Raw genomic sequence first — 15,868 nt, 5'->3', positions numbered from 1 at the left:
GAAGCCAGTTGGGGCCTGAGTGATGGTCGCAGTAATCATAGCGGTAGACGAGGTGATGCTTGGACCAGTACTTGATGCCTTAGTACTGCTTGTCGCACTTGCTTTAGATGTTGGACCGGATTTACTTTCACCAGCCGAGCTTATGCTGCTGGAGGAAGTTGTGTTGCTAGATTTAGTCTTGGAGGATGATGCACTGCTGCTTTGGCTCAATGATCTAGCCGATGACGTTGTGCTTGCTGGATTTGGTCTGTTTGTGCTAGTAGGACTGGTCTGACGTAGACTTTTGGAAGATGCACTGCTAGAAGCCTTAGAGCTAGTCTGGCCTGAAGTAGAGTCTGCATGGTGAGTCGTTGAGCTCGTGGAATCAGTGGATGAGGGTTTGGTTGACGATCCGTTAGAGCTTGACCCTGTCCTAGACGAGGTCACATTCGCGGAACTAGTCCGTGTAGTACTGGATGCCGTTGAACTAATTATCAAACTTGATCCAGATCACGGTTTCTCCCCCGGAAGATATGTAGGAAGGGGCAGAGGGAGAGGGCTCCATTGCTGAAACTGGGCAGGTGCCAGCCAACTCCTCCCGGCCCAATCTCATAGCTGTAGGTGGAAAAGCTGGAAGACGTGCCCCCCGTATTGCACAGTAACGATGGTCTTCGTGGTCACCGTGGAGGAAACCTCCTTGAACTGGGTGTAGGTGGTCGGCACAAAGGTCTCGGTACGGGTGGTAGGTCCGCTAGGCCCGGTGACGACCGAAGTGACAGTGACATGGTCTTTCCCATCATCTGTGGGCGGTTCATGTTAAGATATATATACGTGGGTTGAATGATAGTGCACCTACCGGTTGAAGAAGCTGTTGACGAATCTTTCGAGGACACTGTGGCCTTAGACGCTGAAGAAGATATTGAAGCTCCATATGCAAGGGGAGCTGCAAGAAAGAGCAACAACATAGAACTCAACGACGGCTCCATGACTACTGAGGCGGTGAATGATTGTCTTTTCAGATGCCCCTTTCCAAAACCTCGACTACTGGAAGGCTTCATTTGTACTTTATATTCTACTTGCTTCAACTTCTCTCCTAACCTCCTGGGGTACCTCACAGTTGTTTAATTACTTTTGGGTGGTCTGTTTCTTCTGGGCCAGCCTCGTACAGGCCGTGGAGATAGAGACAAAGCTATTCTTGCTCCTGTACATGCGTGTCGGGCTCTCCACCCACAATACCAGCTACTGGTACGATTGATTGCTGACATCGGGGGTGGGGGCGGGCTCAGAGTCTCAGATCCTCCAGATCCTGCCGGCGGAGTCCTCATCCAGGAGTTTCTCATTCGTCTTCCATCTGACGTCGCCCCTATGGCCCTGAACAATTCCAAAAATAGGTAACACATGCTCCCCAATGACTATTGGCTGGGTCACGGCCAAGAAACACAGCCCTTCCGCTCATCGGGGGCCATTGTAGATAACATGCCGGCGCCTCGGTCAGCCTTTCTGCACCCGCTGGCCAATGTAGCCGATTAATATCGACCTACTGCATTTCATCGAAACACCCTGGTTTTGCCAAGATCAGCTGGGGATTTATCCTTGGCTGCTCGTATAGTCTGTGGAGTTCTCTGAGATCAGCACTAGTCATATAAAGGAACGAACATGTTTGAATCGGGCATTGTTCTGTATCCAGTAATCTAACTAATCTGCAGTGTCGCGCTTCAGCGCGCTTGGCAGCGCACCACCAACACCATCCGCGCGCCTACATACATCTTGGTTTCTCAAGGATTTGTATCGCCAACCCTTGCTTCTTCGAGACAACGCCAGATCCGGCGGCGGTTACGTAAGCCCACCGGTAGATTAAGGGTCGTATCACTGGGCTCGTGAATTTCAGGCTTGGAGAGCTTACGCACGAGAAGCTCCCAGTCCCAATTGCCGTTTCGTTGCTTTTCACGGACGAGTTCACTATCCAAGTCCCAGAGCCAGGGCAGCCGCTGCTGTTTCGCGAGAGATTCGCACCACCAGTCTTGACCATAGGCTATCTCATCTTCAGTAGTACCTATCTCCTTTGGCCTCTCTGATGCCTCCGGCTGGAGATCCTGAAGAATTCCTTCGGTAAGGTTGGCCATTTCCATTGGCGCTGCTTCTAACAACTGTGATTATTGTAAGCATAACATGGTTAAAAAAAGTGGTGAGATGGAAATCTCAACAAGCAGCGGTTACTAACCTCGCCGTATTCCGGCTCACCATCATCCAGTTCCCAATACACGTTCCGACAGCCACTACCCCCATAATAGTCGTGCGGCTCCGGTAGAATGTACTGACTTTCCGAGCCGGTCATGCGGTGAAGCAAGACCTCCCACAGTTGCTTGACCGAGGATATTGCCTCCTGGGGCTGCGTTTGGAACGTGTCCCGCGATACCGTTCGGTTGTCCATAAAGCGTTGGGCCAGCTGGGAACACAGTTCGTGCACGGGGAAGTACAGATGGCCGCCGGCCATGCCGATGTCCATGGCTATGGCGTTCTCGCCCGAGGGTACGATGGGGAAGCCGTTGCGCTCGTGGTACTCTGAGGGAAGCTGCAGAACATATCGTTGGGCATGCTCGGGGTGGAGGACCGGGTGCTGAACGGACGGGTGGGAGCGAAAAGTGTCGAGTTTGACACCAGCAGCGTCCGGGGTGTCATTGCCAGTCGTCAGCACAACTGCACGAGTGAGCCAATCCTTGGACTCGTCGTCACTGCAGGAATTTTGGTTAGGCCCGGCCGATGATAAGGCTGCATGCAGGTTTATACGTACCGGGCGCTGGGTTCCAAGAAGGGGCCGCCGCAAATGCAACAATAGATCTGATTGCGCGGCGTAGTTGAAACCGTAGACCGGGAGGTTTAGAGAGAAGCCAGAGAGCTGAACGGATGAGCTGACGGGATGAAACTGGCAATTAAGCCATCACCAAATTTCTTTTTAAGTGATCGGTCAAGCTGAGGGAGAGTTGTGTACAGGCTGTATTCAATTTGCCCTGCACAATGACGTGGAAGTAAGCCTGCGCCACAAAGAATAATCATTACTTATCATATTGCTTGGTGCCTAATAGATGATTAGAGTGGGTAATTGGCATCTTGGTGGGTCATCACATTCCTTTCCTCACAAAACTGACATTGTTGTATGTTTCTTTTCTCTTGGTCTTCCATCATAGTGACTTTTATGCCCTTACTGTTTGCTACAATACCACCAAGCTCGACCTGAATTTATAATGTCACCGCCCCCAACTCTTACAACCATACCGCCTGAGGTCCGACTCATGATATATGAATACCTTTTGTACTCGTCGTTGCCAACAAGCGGGCGGTTCTTTCCTCAACCAGCCTATAGTCTGACTGTGCGGGGCACGTCACCTTTCACCAGGGACGAGCGCGCGAAAGCCGAGGCGCCGAAATCATACAGCCCGTGGTCGCTGCTGCGCCTCTGCAAGCTCATCCGGGCGGAGCTGCAGCGCCTGCTGGACGGCGCCGAGGAGAATGCCCGCATTGTCTACGAGTTCGAGGACTTCACGGTCAAGGACATGCGAGCCTGGGCCGCTTCCGCCGGCGAGGCGCGCGTCGCGGCTATGCGGCGATGGTCCATGGAAACCGTCTTTGACTGCAGCGCTGAGAACTATGGTATGCAAGACGATAGCAGCGTCTCGGAAAGCGAGAGCGAAGGGGAGCAATCCGACATCGACCGCTGCTTGGAGCGCATCTCTCGGTACGCAGACGGCCCCTCGGCAGGCGAGAGCGAGGAAGAGCGGCAAGACGACGAAGATGAAGGAGACCTCGAGTGTGATGACCAGTTTCCGAAATATGAAAAATTCCATGGCGTCACTCTCCAGGTCGATCTAAACCGATCTGACCCTGCAGGACCAACGGGGAAGCCCGACGTGAGCCGCAATTTGGACGGGGATCTCATCCACGAATGGTTATGGTGGGGAGAATGGAATGATGATTGTGAAGGATGCAAGGATCTATCAGTTCAGTCCGCTTCCGAATTTGTGAAGGATGAGCTTTTGCAGGGAATTATGCAGCCTATGGTGACTGGGGAGCTCCTCTGTTCCATGCTCAGCAACCTCTCACAAGAGGCCCATAACAGCAAGACACGCCGGAAGGACTGGGCAAAGTTTCGACATAGATTATACTACGGATAGACTTAAAACAGAAACTAAATGCACCAAGTACGTTACAGCCCCTTTTGCAGCTCTTTAACAATATCTGCCATACTGGCAAATGACAACGCGGACATGACTTCGTCCCAAATTGTCTGGCCCACTTTCTCCCCTCCTGGTGTGTAGACAAATGGAGCTTTCCTGTCCTGAAGAGGTATTAGCACCAGTAGGTAAACTGACCACATTTAGCTAAAAAATAGGGCGAAAGTAAAGACTCACGGTTGGAGTTTCCCATCCTCGATGTATTGTCCATGCGCCTCCGGACCAAATGCCACCGCCCCGGTCGTGACTACGCGCGCCCCCGCCGATGGGGAACTTCCGAGTATCCTGTTCGGGAAAGAGATGATCTTCTCCGCCATAGTAACGCTGCCCTTGCCGAGGCCCGTCCCGTAGGTCCAGCCGGGGTTGGGCATGGTGACGACAGCCGCCACGGACGCAGGCACGCGCCTCGCGAGCTCGATCATGAAGAGCTGCAGGATGAGCTTGGACGTGAAGTAGTGGTCGGCGCGGTCAAATTTCCTCTCGTCGTCCAGGGCCGGCAGGAGGGGCACGTGCCCCTTCTCTCGGAACTTGGCCCAGGACGACGTGTCGGACTGCATGACGACTAGGCGGCCGGAGGAGGAAGAAGCGGCGCCTTTGGCCTTCACGACAGGGAGGAGGAGGGCGAGCAGCGCCGTCGACAGCATGTTCACCTGGATCGTCTCCTCGTGGCCCGTCGCTGCGGCCCTTTTGTAGACCGTCTTGGCCACGCCGGCGTTCAGGACGATGATGTCCAGCCGCGCGAGCGCCTTGGCTCGTTCCGCGAACGCCGTGACGCTGGCGTAGTCTTCCATGTCCAACTTCCATACCTCAATCGCGTCCCCGGGGAGGGAGGGGTGCGTCTTTGCTAGGCCCTCGCGGGCCTGCTGGCCCTTGGCATCGTTCCGTACGGCGAGGATGAGCCTGCTGAGCCTCAGGTCGAGGAGCTGGCGGGCGCATTCGAGACCGATGCCCGTGTTGGATCCGGTCACAATGGCCGTCTTGCTCTTTAGATCGATATTTTCGGGCAGTGTTGGCTTCTCGAAAAGCTGGCGATGCAAGAGGCTCTTGATGCCGGCGCGCTGTTTGGTGTTGTTGAATGTTGGTGCTGCCACGGTTGCCCATGCATACCCTGACACCCTGGAGTGGAACAATAAGGTGGGTATATATGGGAAAGCAGATCGATTCTACCCTTGTATGGTTGATTTTGGTCAGTGGGGAAGTTGGTATGCAAGCACTTGGGCTTTGGGACTAGAAGGAGTCTACTACATTACTGCCTGGTTTGTCATCGCCTCCATCCGACACTGCTGGCCGGCACAACCTCTCGGAAGAACTCATCCCTGCAAGCTACCTCTTCCTCTAGTAAGTATTAGGGGCCACAGAGCATATATGATAGGACTGATACCTACCTACTTCATACTACATAGCATCAGACGATATATACCACTCACAACTGAGAACAAGAACACCATCTCCCAGTCAGCTTTGAACTATGGTGTAAGCGGCTCCTATAAAATACTAAGGCGGAATACATAAAGGCTGTCTGGTCTCTTGTTAAGCACACTAATGAGCCAGGCGGCGGAAATCATTAAGGTAAGGCCTGAGTGAAAAAGTTTTGTTGCTTACGAAGTTTGACTATCCAGGATGGGGCAACTAGCTGCTTTCTTCACTGACACATCAAAGCAACGCGTGCGGAGAAATATCTTCGCGGATACGCAAGGGAGAAAGGGCTAGACAACAAGTTTGTGGCTATCAATCTTGAATAATACTATGTTTGAAAGCTCATCATGGCTACCAACCTTGCTCGTGGATGGTTATTGAAGTGTCGAGGCACTCTTTGACACACTATCGCCACCTAACTAGAAGCTGAGATAAGGGACTCTCCGTGCATTCTGATGTCATGAAGTCGAGACAAAACACCAAACTAGTCCTGACAAATTGAACTTCGTAACTCTTCAAAGCCGAGGTCTTCCACTCACGAATGTCCCATACGTCGTCAAGGATAAGTCCTCGCAAGATGAATGTCAGCTCCCTTCCAGCGCGCCATCATGAGTATATATATGTGCCGCCCTGCTGATCGGCGTTTACACAATCATAGCTCCCCAATCCGGTCCCCAGTCCAATTGTCCAGATCACTCTCCATCTTCACCCACGGCGCCAACGTCCACCGCCTCTGCGAAGCCTGCTCGTACGCATATGCGAACCCAACGAGATCCATCTCCGTCCACTTCTCGTCCACGAAGCTCAGCCCCTGCGGCATCCCCGGTGCGCCCGTAATCACTCTCGGGAGGTTGTAGTCATCGTTTCCTTCACCTTCGTACACGACGCGGGCGTCGTCGCCCAGCCCGCCCATGGGCACCGTGACGATGGGCAGCCCGGGCGCCGACGCGAGCACGATGGCCAGGTCCATGTACATGACGAGGCCTTCGAGGTTCTGCTCTTGCAGGGGGCCCCGGAGGAGAGACCCCGTCGCCGTCGAGACGTTCACGTAGGCGGCCCAGGCCTCGGCGCCGCCGGCAGGGCCCAGCGGTTCGTCCTCTTCGGCGATGGCGGCCATGATCTCGAGGCTGTATTCGGCACTACGCTCGCGGGGGTCCTCGCGCAGGCAGGCAAGCAGCTGGGTGTGGTTCTGGATCGCCGTGCTGGCCTCGTCGGCGTTATCGTCCGGGGCCATGTTGTCGTAGTACCGCGCCAGCGCCTCCTTGAGGTCCGGGAGCATATAGTCGCCCCCGTTGCGCATGGGGACGTGAATGTTGAAGAGCCCCTTGTCCGCACCACCGTGATCGCCGAAAGGGACATCGACGAGCTCGGCCCCCGCGCCACGAAGATCGTCCAGAGCGGCGTCGAAGAGCCGCCGGATCTGCTTCTTGTTGGCCCAGTAGTTCATGCCAAATTCGATGCCCTGTTCGTACCACATGACGCCGATGCGCTTCCCCCGGAGCGCCGACGCGTTCAAGGCCTCGGTGTAGCGCGGCGGGCTGTCCCACGGCTGTGCCGCCGTGTAATTGTCCCTCTCTACGTCGCGCCCCGCCATGACCTCGAGCAGCAGCGCCGCATCCGCCACGCTGCGCGCGAGGGGCCCCGCCGTATCCTGCCGCGGCGTAACGGGCACGACCCCGAAGCGCGACGTGAGCCCGACGGTGGGCTTGACGCCCACGACGTTGCCGAACGACGCCGGGCACGTGATGCTGCCCCCCGTCTCGGTCCCCAGGGCCGCGGCCGCGAGCCCCAGCCCCGCCGCCACGCCGCTGCCGCTCGAGCTGCCGCACGCCGTTTGGCCCCGCACATACGCGCCGTACGTCTGGCCGCCGCGCGCGCTCCAGCCCTGCGGCACGTGGTGGCCGCGCGCGCCCGAGAACTCGGCTAGGTTGGTCTTGCCTAAGATGATGGCGCCGGCGGCGCGGAGCTTGGCGACGACGGTGGCGTCTTCGCGGGGGCGGGACCCCGCCGCCAGACAGACGCTCCCGGCGCCGGTCTTCAAGGACTCGTTGAATCCGCCTGTGGTCGCGTAGTTGTCCTTGACCAGGATGGGGATGCCGTGGAGCGGGCCCCTGAGTACTCCGTTGGATCGGTCGCGGTCTAGCGTTTCCGCGACGTGCAGCGCGGTGTCTACGTCTATCTCGATGACGGCATTGAGCTCGGCGTTGACCTCGGCGATACGGTCCGAGTAAAGGTCGACGAGGTCGCGACTGGTGACAGTGCCACTGTCAAGGAGCTGCGTGAGTTCCGTGATAGAGATGTCCGAGAGCGACTGGACCGGTCCTGTAAATGATAGTGCGGCTGCTTGCAAAGAGAGGCAGAGAGCTAGATATGCCACCGCTCTAGGGAAATTGCAGAACACCATTGTGGTAGTGACGTAGCGATTGCGATTTCCTGTCCTGTTGTCTATCAACAAAAAAGTATTAACAACACTCTCGAACTTTGCACAACGAAATGGGCCGGTCAGGGCTCGTTTTGTACATCAACAGGGTTGGAAAAGGTAACCGCGACAAGATGACGCGGAAGCGCTCGTAAGCGGCTGGCTGTTGGTTGCTTGGTGTTGGGCTGCCGAACCAGGATCACGATAAAGTCGGCCCAAACAACCCCGACAGACCAATCGGCAACTTGCACCGAAACTCCATGAATATCGTTAACAGGTTTGGTAGTATAAGAATATAGATAACAACGTATTACATTTATAGCTATTGGCAAAAAGAAGAAATGAAAGAAAATAAAAGTGTTTATTTATTGCTCTTTATTAACTAGTCCGGTGCATTTCGAGGCATGAGAGACTTCTTCTAGAGGCCGCAATGTGTAATTTGCCTCCTTGGGTTTCCTGAATTCCCATGCGAAGGCTTGCTGAACTTGGGATTCTTGGTAGGCGTGGGATCGGTGCCGGTGCTGGTGCCGGTACCGTTAACAGGCGTCGTCTGCAGCGGCGGCAAGCGTTTGCCCGGGCCGTGGCCGTAGTGCAGCATGGGGCCCGACCTTGCCGGCCCAGAAGAGGTCCTGGACGTGCTCCAGCTCGCGTGTCACGGCGGTATGGTTCCTGTAGCGCACCAAGTGGTTGTGCGAGCTGACGCAGGCCGCGAGGTGGGACGGCTCGACGTGGTCCCAGAGCGTCTGGCTCTTGCCGTTGGTGCCGTCCTTGTTGTTCAGGTCGGCGGCGGCCTGCTGGCTCAGGTAGTAGCAGAGGGTATTCCCCTGAGCGCGAAATACTGCAATACGTGTGGAGATAGCCTCTGGTTCAACCAGGTTTTCATGTATCTTTATATGGTAAGGGTTTTACGCCGTTGAAGATGCATAACTCGCTTAGGTAATAACATATACGGAAGCATCGAGAAAGTCCTTACTCTTATTAGTGTATCTTACGCTTAAGGGGATATGACTCAGTACCTATTAGCGGACTATCATAAAACCTTGATTTACTTTTTAACGTCCCCGAAGTACAAATTATCATTGTTTGCTCGAACTTTCGAGTGTTTCATTTCTTTCTCATGAAAAAAGAAAAAGGGAAGTCTCCCAGCTCACTGTTGTGGTAGGGCCTAGCCTCCGTCAAGAGACAGAACGGCCATATTCCTGATAATAGATAATCCGCTCTGACTGGATCGAAAGCCATTCTCGTTCCCAAACTACAGCTTCATCCCTACATAGTGTCAGCTGTAGGATCAACTTGCGCTTCGATACCTGGAGATAGGTCCGTGGTGGTCTTTTGTCCCTCTGCAGCTTCTCGAGAGACCTCTCGAGCTCCAGCTCGAGCATTCTCTACTCCAGGCTGCCTGATGGGTAAGATCTGTAGCCACGACGCTCCCAGCCACTCTCTAAGATACCGCGCAGGCTTATCCATAACCACGTCGAGAGGCCTTCCATCCAGAGTCCTGGAAAATGCAAAGTCCATGACCACCCCTAGCTTACTCGCTAACAGCGACTGACGCTGAATATAATTTCGCTGCTTGTCATCGTTGATTCCCGTAGCATGCCAGAACTCGTCCCAGAAAGCACTTTCACTGACCCCTCGAGAGGAATAATCATGCCACCCTGGCCCTGACATGACTCCCAACATGCGTCTCAAAGCCCACAGTTCAAACCCGAAGGGCTGAACAGACGCTTGGGACCAATCAATGACCCCTGAAATGTCGAAGGACTCCTCATCTACGAGGACATTGGTTTCCGAGAGATCCATGTGACTCAGGACCTGGGGGTACCCCCTTGCTGAACAAGTAAGATATCCCGCTTTCGCCTTCCAGCTCTGTGATGATGTCATGTAGGAAGCCATACTTCTCGGAGCCTCTCAGCAGAGCCAGCTTGGTTCTAATACCGATTTGTGCCTGCTGAAGTACCTCTGGGCTGATAGATTGAGGTTTCAGCCAGGACCCCGCGAGATATCTGTCAGGTATTAGAACAAAGAAACGTATTGTATCTCTCAAATTACTCGCCTTGCCAGGTGGCGAATATAGTTGACATGCTTCTCCAAAGCCACGTCGGTCAACTCAGGTCCGAATGGCTGTACTTCCAAATATGATTTTCCTGGGAGGTAAGGCATGGTGTAAATCAGGAGGCTTCTCTTATCGTCCTTCTCATCCCCGAGTCTGCCATGATACGCTGACTGAGGAACAAGGTCCCCGTGAATGTACTTGGCAAGGCTCTCGTATTCATTCCCAAGTTTTGCCTCGGGAACCCGAAACGAGACGACTGTCTCCGTAGTAGCAATCACAGTATAACTCAAAGATCCTTGCATTTCCACAGGCCTAACAGCCTTTGCCCGTAGCAATGCGTGAGCTTTTTGGTCGCATTCTTGTTGGGTTGGGTCCTTATGATGATCAAAGAACTCGTCAATGGCTTGCTTCATCCAATCTTGAGCACCCATGGTGAGAGCTTTGTCGCGATTTAAGGTAGTGTGAGTAAATGTGAAGATGAATGGTTGATTCAAAGTTGAAAATTTCACCCTGGCAGCAGCTCATGAAAAACATAAGTTATACCTATGTTGACTTTGATAGGCTAAAGGCCGTAGAATTTTTGGTGATATATGATTATGATAGAAAACGAAAGGTTAAAGAAGTGATTGGTAATCTTTGAAGGGTCACCCCAAGAATCATGCTTTCAGCTAATAGTGTTCAATACGAAAATGACAGCTGGAAACACGGTGTGATCTCTTTGTCCCGCTCATGCTCAACAGAGATACTAGCTAAACTTCCCATTTCCACTTGTAGGGGCTTCACAAAGACGCACGTCATTGGTCAGCCAATACATATCATCAATAAAAAACTGAAATCTTACCCTTGGAGTTTTGCGCGATTTCCGCTGTCTTTGTACATCAGCGTTCTTTAAAGTTGTTTTCTAGGTGAGTCGTTGTGCTGGCCTCGAACGAACATCTCACCAGTCCTGAAAATGGTGATATGCAAGGCGATGCGGCATTTATATTAACCATGTAGAAGTTTATCAAAGACGTCTGCCGCTGGCAAGCAAGGCATAAATAGATCCTTGAACCCTGCCAACTGAGGTCTGAATACGCAGCAAACTAGGCCTCAATATTTGAAGGAGCAATTCGAAACGAAATATTTTATCAAGTATAAACTGCAATCATGGCTATCGCTGCTGTTGAGACATGCCAGCCCTTGAGCGTTGGTGTTGTGTGGATCCACCGCAACCTTATCCAACTACTTCAGATTCCAAGTCGTCTCTTGACACGCGGGAATTCATATCAAGGCTAGCTCGACCGGAAGCAAAGAGAGCTTACTCAATATAGATACAACTCCTTACCAGGTGACAGCCAAGAGCCCGATGTCGAACATGGAACTTTGAGGGCACTTGCTGAGATATTCGTTCGCCATGGCGCCCACAAGGCGTACGGATTGCATCTGGTTCATAGTCACTCGCAAGCCCCTCAGGGAATCGTTATGGTTGGATATATCTTCATCAGAGAAAGAAAGAATATGTGCTGGACCAAACCTACCCCGGTCTCGAAATTGATGATAATATCCACGGACATGTCTATCAGTTGACGGATGGTGCGTTTATTCCGTGCGAGTACTGGCGTGGACGCCTGGACAGCAGGTTCTACGAGGTCAGCAATGCGTTATTCGAAGAATCGGACGTTTATCTCACTGTCCACAAACTTGCAGGCCTTCTCGGCTTAGAGGCTTTGGATCGCCCTCAGGACCCGAACTGTGGAGAGTTTGTGCTTGACCTGCACGGCACTGCCATGCTTGAGAAGGAGGACATCGCCGGTGGTTCCTCGTATAGAAAGACGATTATTCTGCAGCGATGGTAGCAACGGAAGCAACTGCAACAACGGCAGCAACGGAAACAACGGTAGCAGCAATGGCAGCAGCATGGTGTTACACTTGGGAAGGTGGGCCCCCGCACTGGGTGATAATTCCCTTCTGCGTCGCCAGCTCCAGCAAGCAATTGACCATCCTTTACATGTTACAAATATGTCTCGCGATAGTGACTATCTTGCACCCCCTCCTGACCCTCAACCGCATACCCTTGCACGGCGGAAGGCTCTCAAGAAAATCAAGGTTCGATTGGACACCAGACTTCCCAAGGATCCCAAGTACCTCAGGGAACCCGAGCCTCCCAAGCCTCCCAAACAGCCTTGGCAACCAAAGCCGCCCAAGGACCCGGACACTTCCAATCGTTCTCTCCGTCGCAGGATGCAAGACTGGCGTGCCCGCAGGAGAAAGAAGAAGACTGGTAAGTCAAAGCTTTCCCCAAGGAGCCAGCTGGTCGTTGCAATCAAACCCTACACCAGGCATTCCACGACCTCAGGTCTATCTTGCACGCAGTGGGCATGTTTCGGGGTGGACACTACACGGTAGCCAGCCTGAAAAGTATACCAAAAACGACACTGACACATTGAGCACTAGGTGGCAAGGAGCAGGAGGGCACAGTGGACCCTCAGACCAACGCTGCTTCATGTCCAACACCTCAAGGTATGCCGCTTTGGTCTGCCAGCGCTCAGCGCCTCCCTACTCCGCCCTCTCTAGCTGCTCGGCCGTCCTCCGCAAACAACCTGAGCCGAGTCCGATTGAAGATGATTGGTACAAGGCCCGTCGCCCGCAAAAAGTCAAACCCGAAAACATAAGCAAAAAGGACGGCAAGAAGGACATCAAGGATGGCAGATGGCAAGAAGCACCAAGGATGACAAAGAGATCACCGGACAAGTTGTAAATGATGGGCTTAAACACCCAAACGTGGGAGGTTGCAGAAGAAAGTACCGATTAGCAAGATTGTCGTAGCCACAAACCTAGAATACATGTCCCAAGGACGAATACGATCGATTCCAGTAAGACACCAATGACTGCAGATGCAAGCTCATGTGACCCGTTAATACAGATGCAAGGGAAGGATTTGGCATGCCACCCCGCCAAGTGCAGGGATCTTAGCCGTTCGGAGAAGTCAAAGTGCAGTCCTGGTAAAGGTCCAGAGCCGCAACAGCAAAATCGCATTCCCGGGCGAGACAACGTGGGGGGCCACAGGGCAACTCGGTGTAGCGTCGGGTAGCAGAGACGCTGAATTGGGTGGGATTAGTTGATTGCGGTAGAATCGGGCAGTAGACTCGGGGCCTGCATTCGGGGCCTACATCCGTGAACCCCCCAAACCTACAGATTCGGTGAGGGTCGTGACCTGTTATGGCTGTCTAAACCTGCACCTGAAAAGCTGCAGTCATCAAGAAAGATCAAGGAAGACAAGTTCGAGTGGAATGGGAGAGAAATTGGCCCCCACACCATCGGTGGGCAATGAAACAACCGGAGCCGGACCGTGAGTTGGAGGTGTTGGACGAAGGGGGTCGGCTGGTCGACAAACGCCCTTCCCCACGCTACGGCCGTCCGTTCGTTAGGTCTATCCATGCACCAAATCGGGTCCAGCTTGGCCTTCTTCTGCCCATGCCCGGGCTGTACGGAGTAGTAAATCAAGCAGTTGAACAAGACTTGGACAAGAGTTGCTTGGGGGAACAACGAATCTCTTGGAATTGAGCTTTTTTCTCTCTTTGCAAAGCTTCGCTCGCTTGCTTGTTTGCGTCCATGACGATGTAATCCGTGGTTGGGTGACCGCCAGTCCACAATGCCGAGAATGCCCAGGCAGACGGGCGGTCTTGGGAGCAGCTTGGCTGATGGAATTTTGGAATTTTCTTCATGCCGAGCATTGCTTGGCTTGCCATCGCCCATCTCGCCAACTGGGCCAAATCTTACATGCAAGCAGACCGACCTGCCGACCGTTTGCCAACCCAGGAAGAAACGCACAGAAAGATTGCACCCGGCCCCCTGCCCACCTTCCTTCCGGGCAGAGGATGCGTGTGACGTCCTTGTGCCATCCCGAGCTTGGCAGACTATTAACTGAGAAATACTTGTCGTAGACATACAGGTAGCCAGATGTCGGATAGACAGAGCACTGCTAGCAGAGAGAGAAAGAGAGGGAAAAAGCACCCCAGTAGCAAGCGACGTAATCTTATGGGTCCCGACCCTCTGGGGATGAACCGCCAAGGCGCTAGCCTACAATGCTGCGGGAAACCACTCCACGGAACTTCGGCACAAGCTGAATGCCCTGCTTTGCTTTGTTTGTACTCAGCTTGGCCATTTCCACAGAGCGAACGTACAACCCTGGTGCTTGTCTCTGCATCGTCCTGCTCGGCTGTTATTGTCTGTTTGGGCACGGGGAAAGCATGCCCAACGCCAAAATACGATGTCGATGGTATGGGAAAGGAGAGGGAAAGAAGAACAAACGGAAACGTGCTTGTTAGGTAGCAAATTGAGGCTCACTAATGCAAGGCCCAATAGCGAGCCAGAAACGCTATAAAGGAAAAGTCAAATCAATCTGCGTGCAGCCGAACCTTCCAATCGACAGGCACTGCGAGATAAGACATCAGCGTGATTCGAGAGTTCTAACGGGTTCCAGATACCCATGATGGAATGGACGAACTTGGTATCCTCGAAGTAACGGCCATGTATTGCTGTTGTAGGAGTCTGCTGTCCATCCAATCAACTGCTTGGAAAGATGCAACCGACATGGATTTTGCTCACATGTTTGCAGATCTCTAACGACATGCGGTTCTTTACATGCGTGCTTCCTTTTGCCTACCGAGATATTGGAGAGGTGCTTGATGAAGAAGTGAGTGTTCAGAAGCCTGGCGATCTAAATGCCATGCCAAAAGTCGGTGGTTACACGTGCCGTGCAAGGAGCCGATAGGCAGGCAGATAGGCCTGGTGTTTTCTGAGATACCGCCGCTCACAGCGCACACAGCAGAGTCCTACAGCAGGGCGCGAATAAGCTTAAAAATGTCGCTAGCTTGTGTCACTATCCGACACAGCTAGTCAGTGTCAGTTGGAAATCGATGTGTGTGCTATCGGTACGACCGTCTTTTCTGGCCAGCGCCTTCCCGCATCCAGAAACATCATACGGGTATACTGCAGTTTGTTCAGTAATTGCCAAGCGGTCATCTGAGTCTTCTTGTGTCATTCAACGCTCATCGCACCAGGTCGGAGAATGGGAAGGGCAATGATCAATCACCCCGCAATTCAAGGTCTGCATTGCTTTGAAGAAGGTTGAAGCTTCATGTTCCGTCAGAAAAAAAGCCTCCATCCAGAACCAGAGATCAACTGAACCAGGCGCTTCCAAGGCTTTATAAGTCTCGTGCTCCCGCTCAAGATATACTAGAGGTATATACCGATAGTCTTAGAAATCTGTACCTAATAAATAATTACTCGAAAAATCAATTTTATGACTTCAGAACGAATGGTAGACGTATTTAATCAGGGTCTATCAGATCCGAGGTCCATTGGGAGGGGGATATAAGTTACGCGATCATCGCCATACATTAATGGCTATCATATGCATCTGCTCATCGGCTTGCGAACTAGAAGATTATCTATCTGATCAGCAACAAACAGCGGCGTCGCTGGAACCTTCAAGGTACTTTTTCGCTACATGACACACCACTCACCACCTGCGCCCACTCGAGAATGCGCCCATGTTGTACGGGTATTGGTTTTTTGTGGCGATTGGCGACCAATGTAGCTCAGCCATCGACCATCAGCACCCAAGAACCAAGGGACCCCTGGACTTTAGTGGGCGTGCAAGCCTAGACTGTCCCCGCCTCGGCCCTGTGCGATTTGTTTAGCTTGTTTGGATCCTTCCATCGGACCCTACTCCCAACGCCCCAAGTGCTCATCGTCAGAAATACCCAAGCGCGGCGGAACTTTAAA

At 53.0% G+C, this 15,868-nt stretch overlaps 6 protein-coding genes across 6 annotated transcripts; 2 read left to right on the top strand and 4 right to left on the bottom strand.

The window, feature by feature from the left end:
• Nucleotides 1-1,754: 1,754 nt before the first annotated feature.
• On the bottom strand, nt 1,755-3,821 carry PG994_003570 (uncharacterized protein; the record flags this gene model as incomplete). The annotated part of the gene is made up of 4 exons (XM_066854979.1): nt 1,755-2,126; nt 2,201-2,711; nt 2,771-2,817; nt 3,411-3,821. 4 exons carry the CDS (start codon nt 3,819-3,821, stop codon nt 1,755-1,757), a joined length of 1,341 nt encoding a protein of 446 aa, XP_066719257.1.
• A 560-nt stretch (nt 3,822-4,381) lies between these two features.
• PG994_003569 (NAD(P)-binding protein) lies at nt 4,382-5,656 on the bottom strand (the record flags this gene model as incomplete). Its single annotated transcript, XM_066854978.1, has 2 exons — nt 4,382-5,266; nt 5,636-5,656. 2 exons carry the CDS (start codon nt 5,654-5,656, stop codon nt 4,382-4,384), a joined length of 906 nt encoding a protein of 301 aa, XP_066719256.1.
• A 620-nt stretch (nt 5,657-6,276) lies between these two features.
• PG994_003568 (amidase) lies at nt 6,277-8,028 on the bottom strand (the record flags this gene model as incomplete). Its single annotated transcript, XM_066854977.1, has 1 exon — nt 6,277-8,028. One exon carries the CDS (start codon nt 8,026-8,028, stop codon nt 6,277-6,279), a length of 1,752 nt encoding a protein of 583 aa, XP_066719255.1.
• Nucleotides 8,029-8,579: 551 nt separating this feature from the next.
• On the bottom strand, nt 8,580-10,530 carry PG994_003567 (uncharacterized protein; the record flags this gene model as incomplete). The annotated part of the gene is made up of 4 exons (XM_066854976.1): nt 8,580-8,930; nt 8,994-9,015; nt 9,314-9,912; nt 10,096-10,530. The coding sequence occupies 4 exons, from the start codon at nt 10,528-10,530 to the stop codon at nt 8,580-8,582; spliced, it is 1,407 nt and encodes a 468-aa protein (XP_066719254.1).
• A 715-nt stretch (nt 10,531-11,245) lies between these two features.
• Nucleotides 11,246-11,934, top strand: PG994_003566 (uncharacterized protein; the record flags this gene model as incomplete). Its single annotated transcript, XM_066854975.1, has 3 exons — nt 11,246-11,336; nt 11,427-11,524; nt 11,584-11,934. The coding sequence occupies 3 exons, from the start codon at nt 11,246-11,248 to the stop codon at nt 11,932-11,934; spliced, it is 540 nt and encodes a 179-aa protein (XP_066719253.1).
• A 163-nt stretch (nt 11,935-12,097) lies between these two features.
• On the top strand, nt 12,098-12,750 carry PG994_003565 (uncharacterized protein; the record flags this gene model as incomplete). Its single annotated transcript, XM_066854974.1, has 2 exons — nt 12,098-12,359; nt 12,533-12,750. 2 exons carry the CDS (start codon nt 12,098-12,100, stop codon nt 12,748-12,750), a joined length of 480 nt encoding a protein of 159 aa, XP_066719252.1.
• Nucleotides 12,751-15,868: the final 3,118 nt, after the last annotated feature.

This window comes from Apiospora phragmitis, assembly GCF_038363925.1.
Source record: "Apiospora phragmitis strain CBS 135458 chromosome Unknown utg000004l:1.0-3135199.0:1.0-3139288.0, whole genome shotgun sequence".
In the NCBI taxonomy this organism is placed as follows: Eukaryota; Fungi; Ascomycota; class Sordariomycetes; order Amphisphaeriales; family Apiosporaceae; genus Apiospora; species Apiospora phragmitis.
The sequence above is the reverse complement of the archived record's forward strand: the minus strand, read 5'-3'. Positions and strand labels throughout refer to the sequence as shown.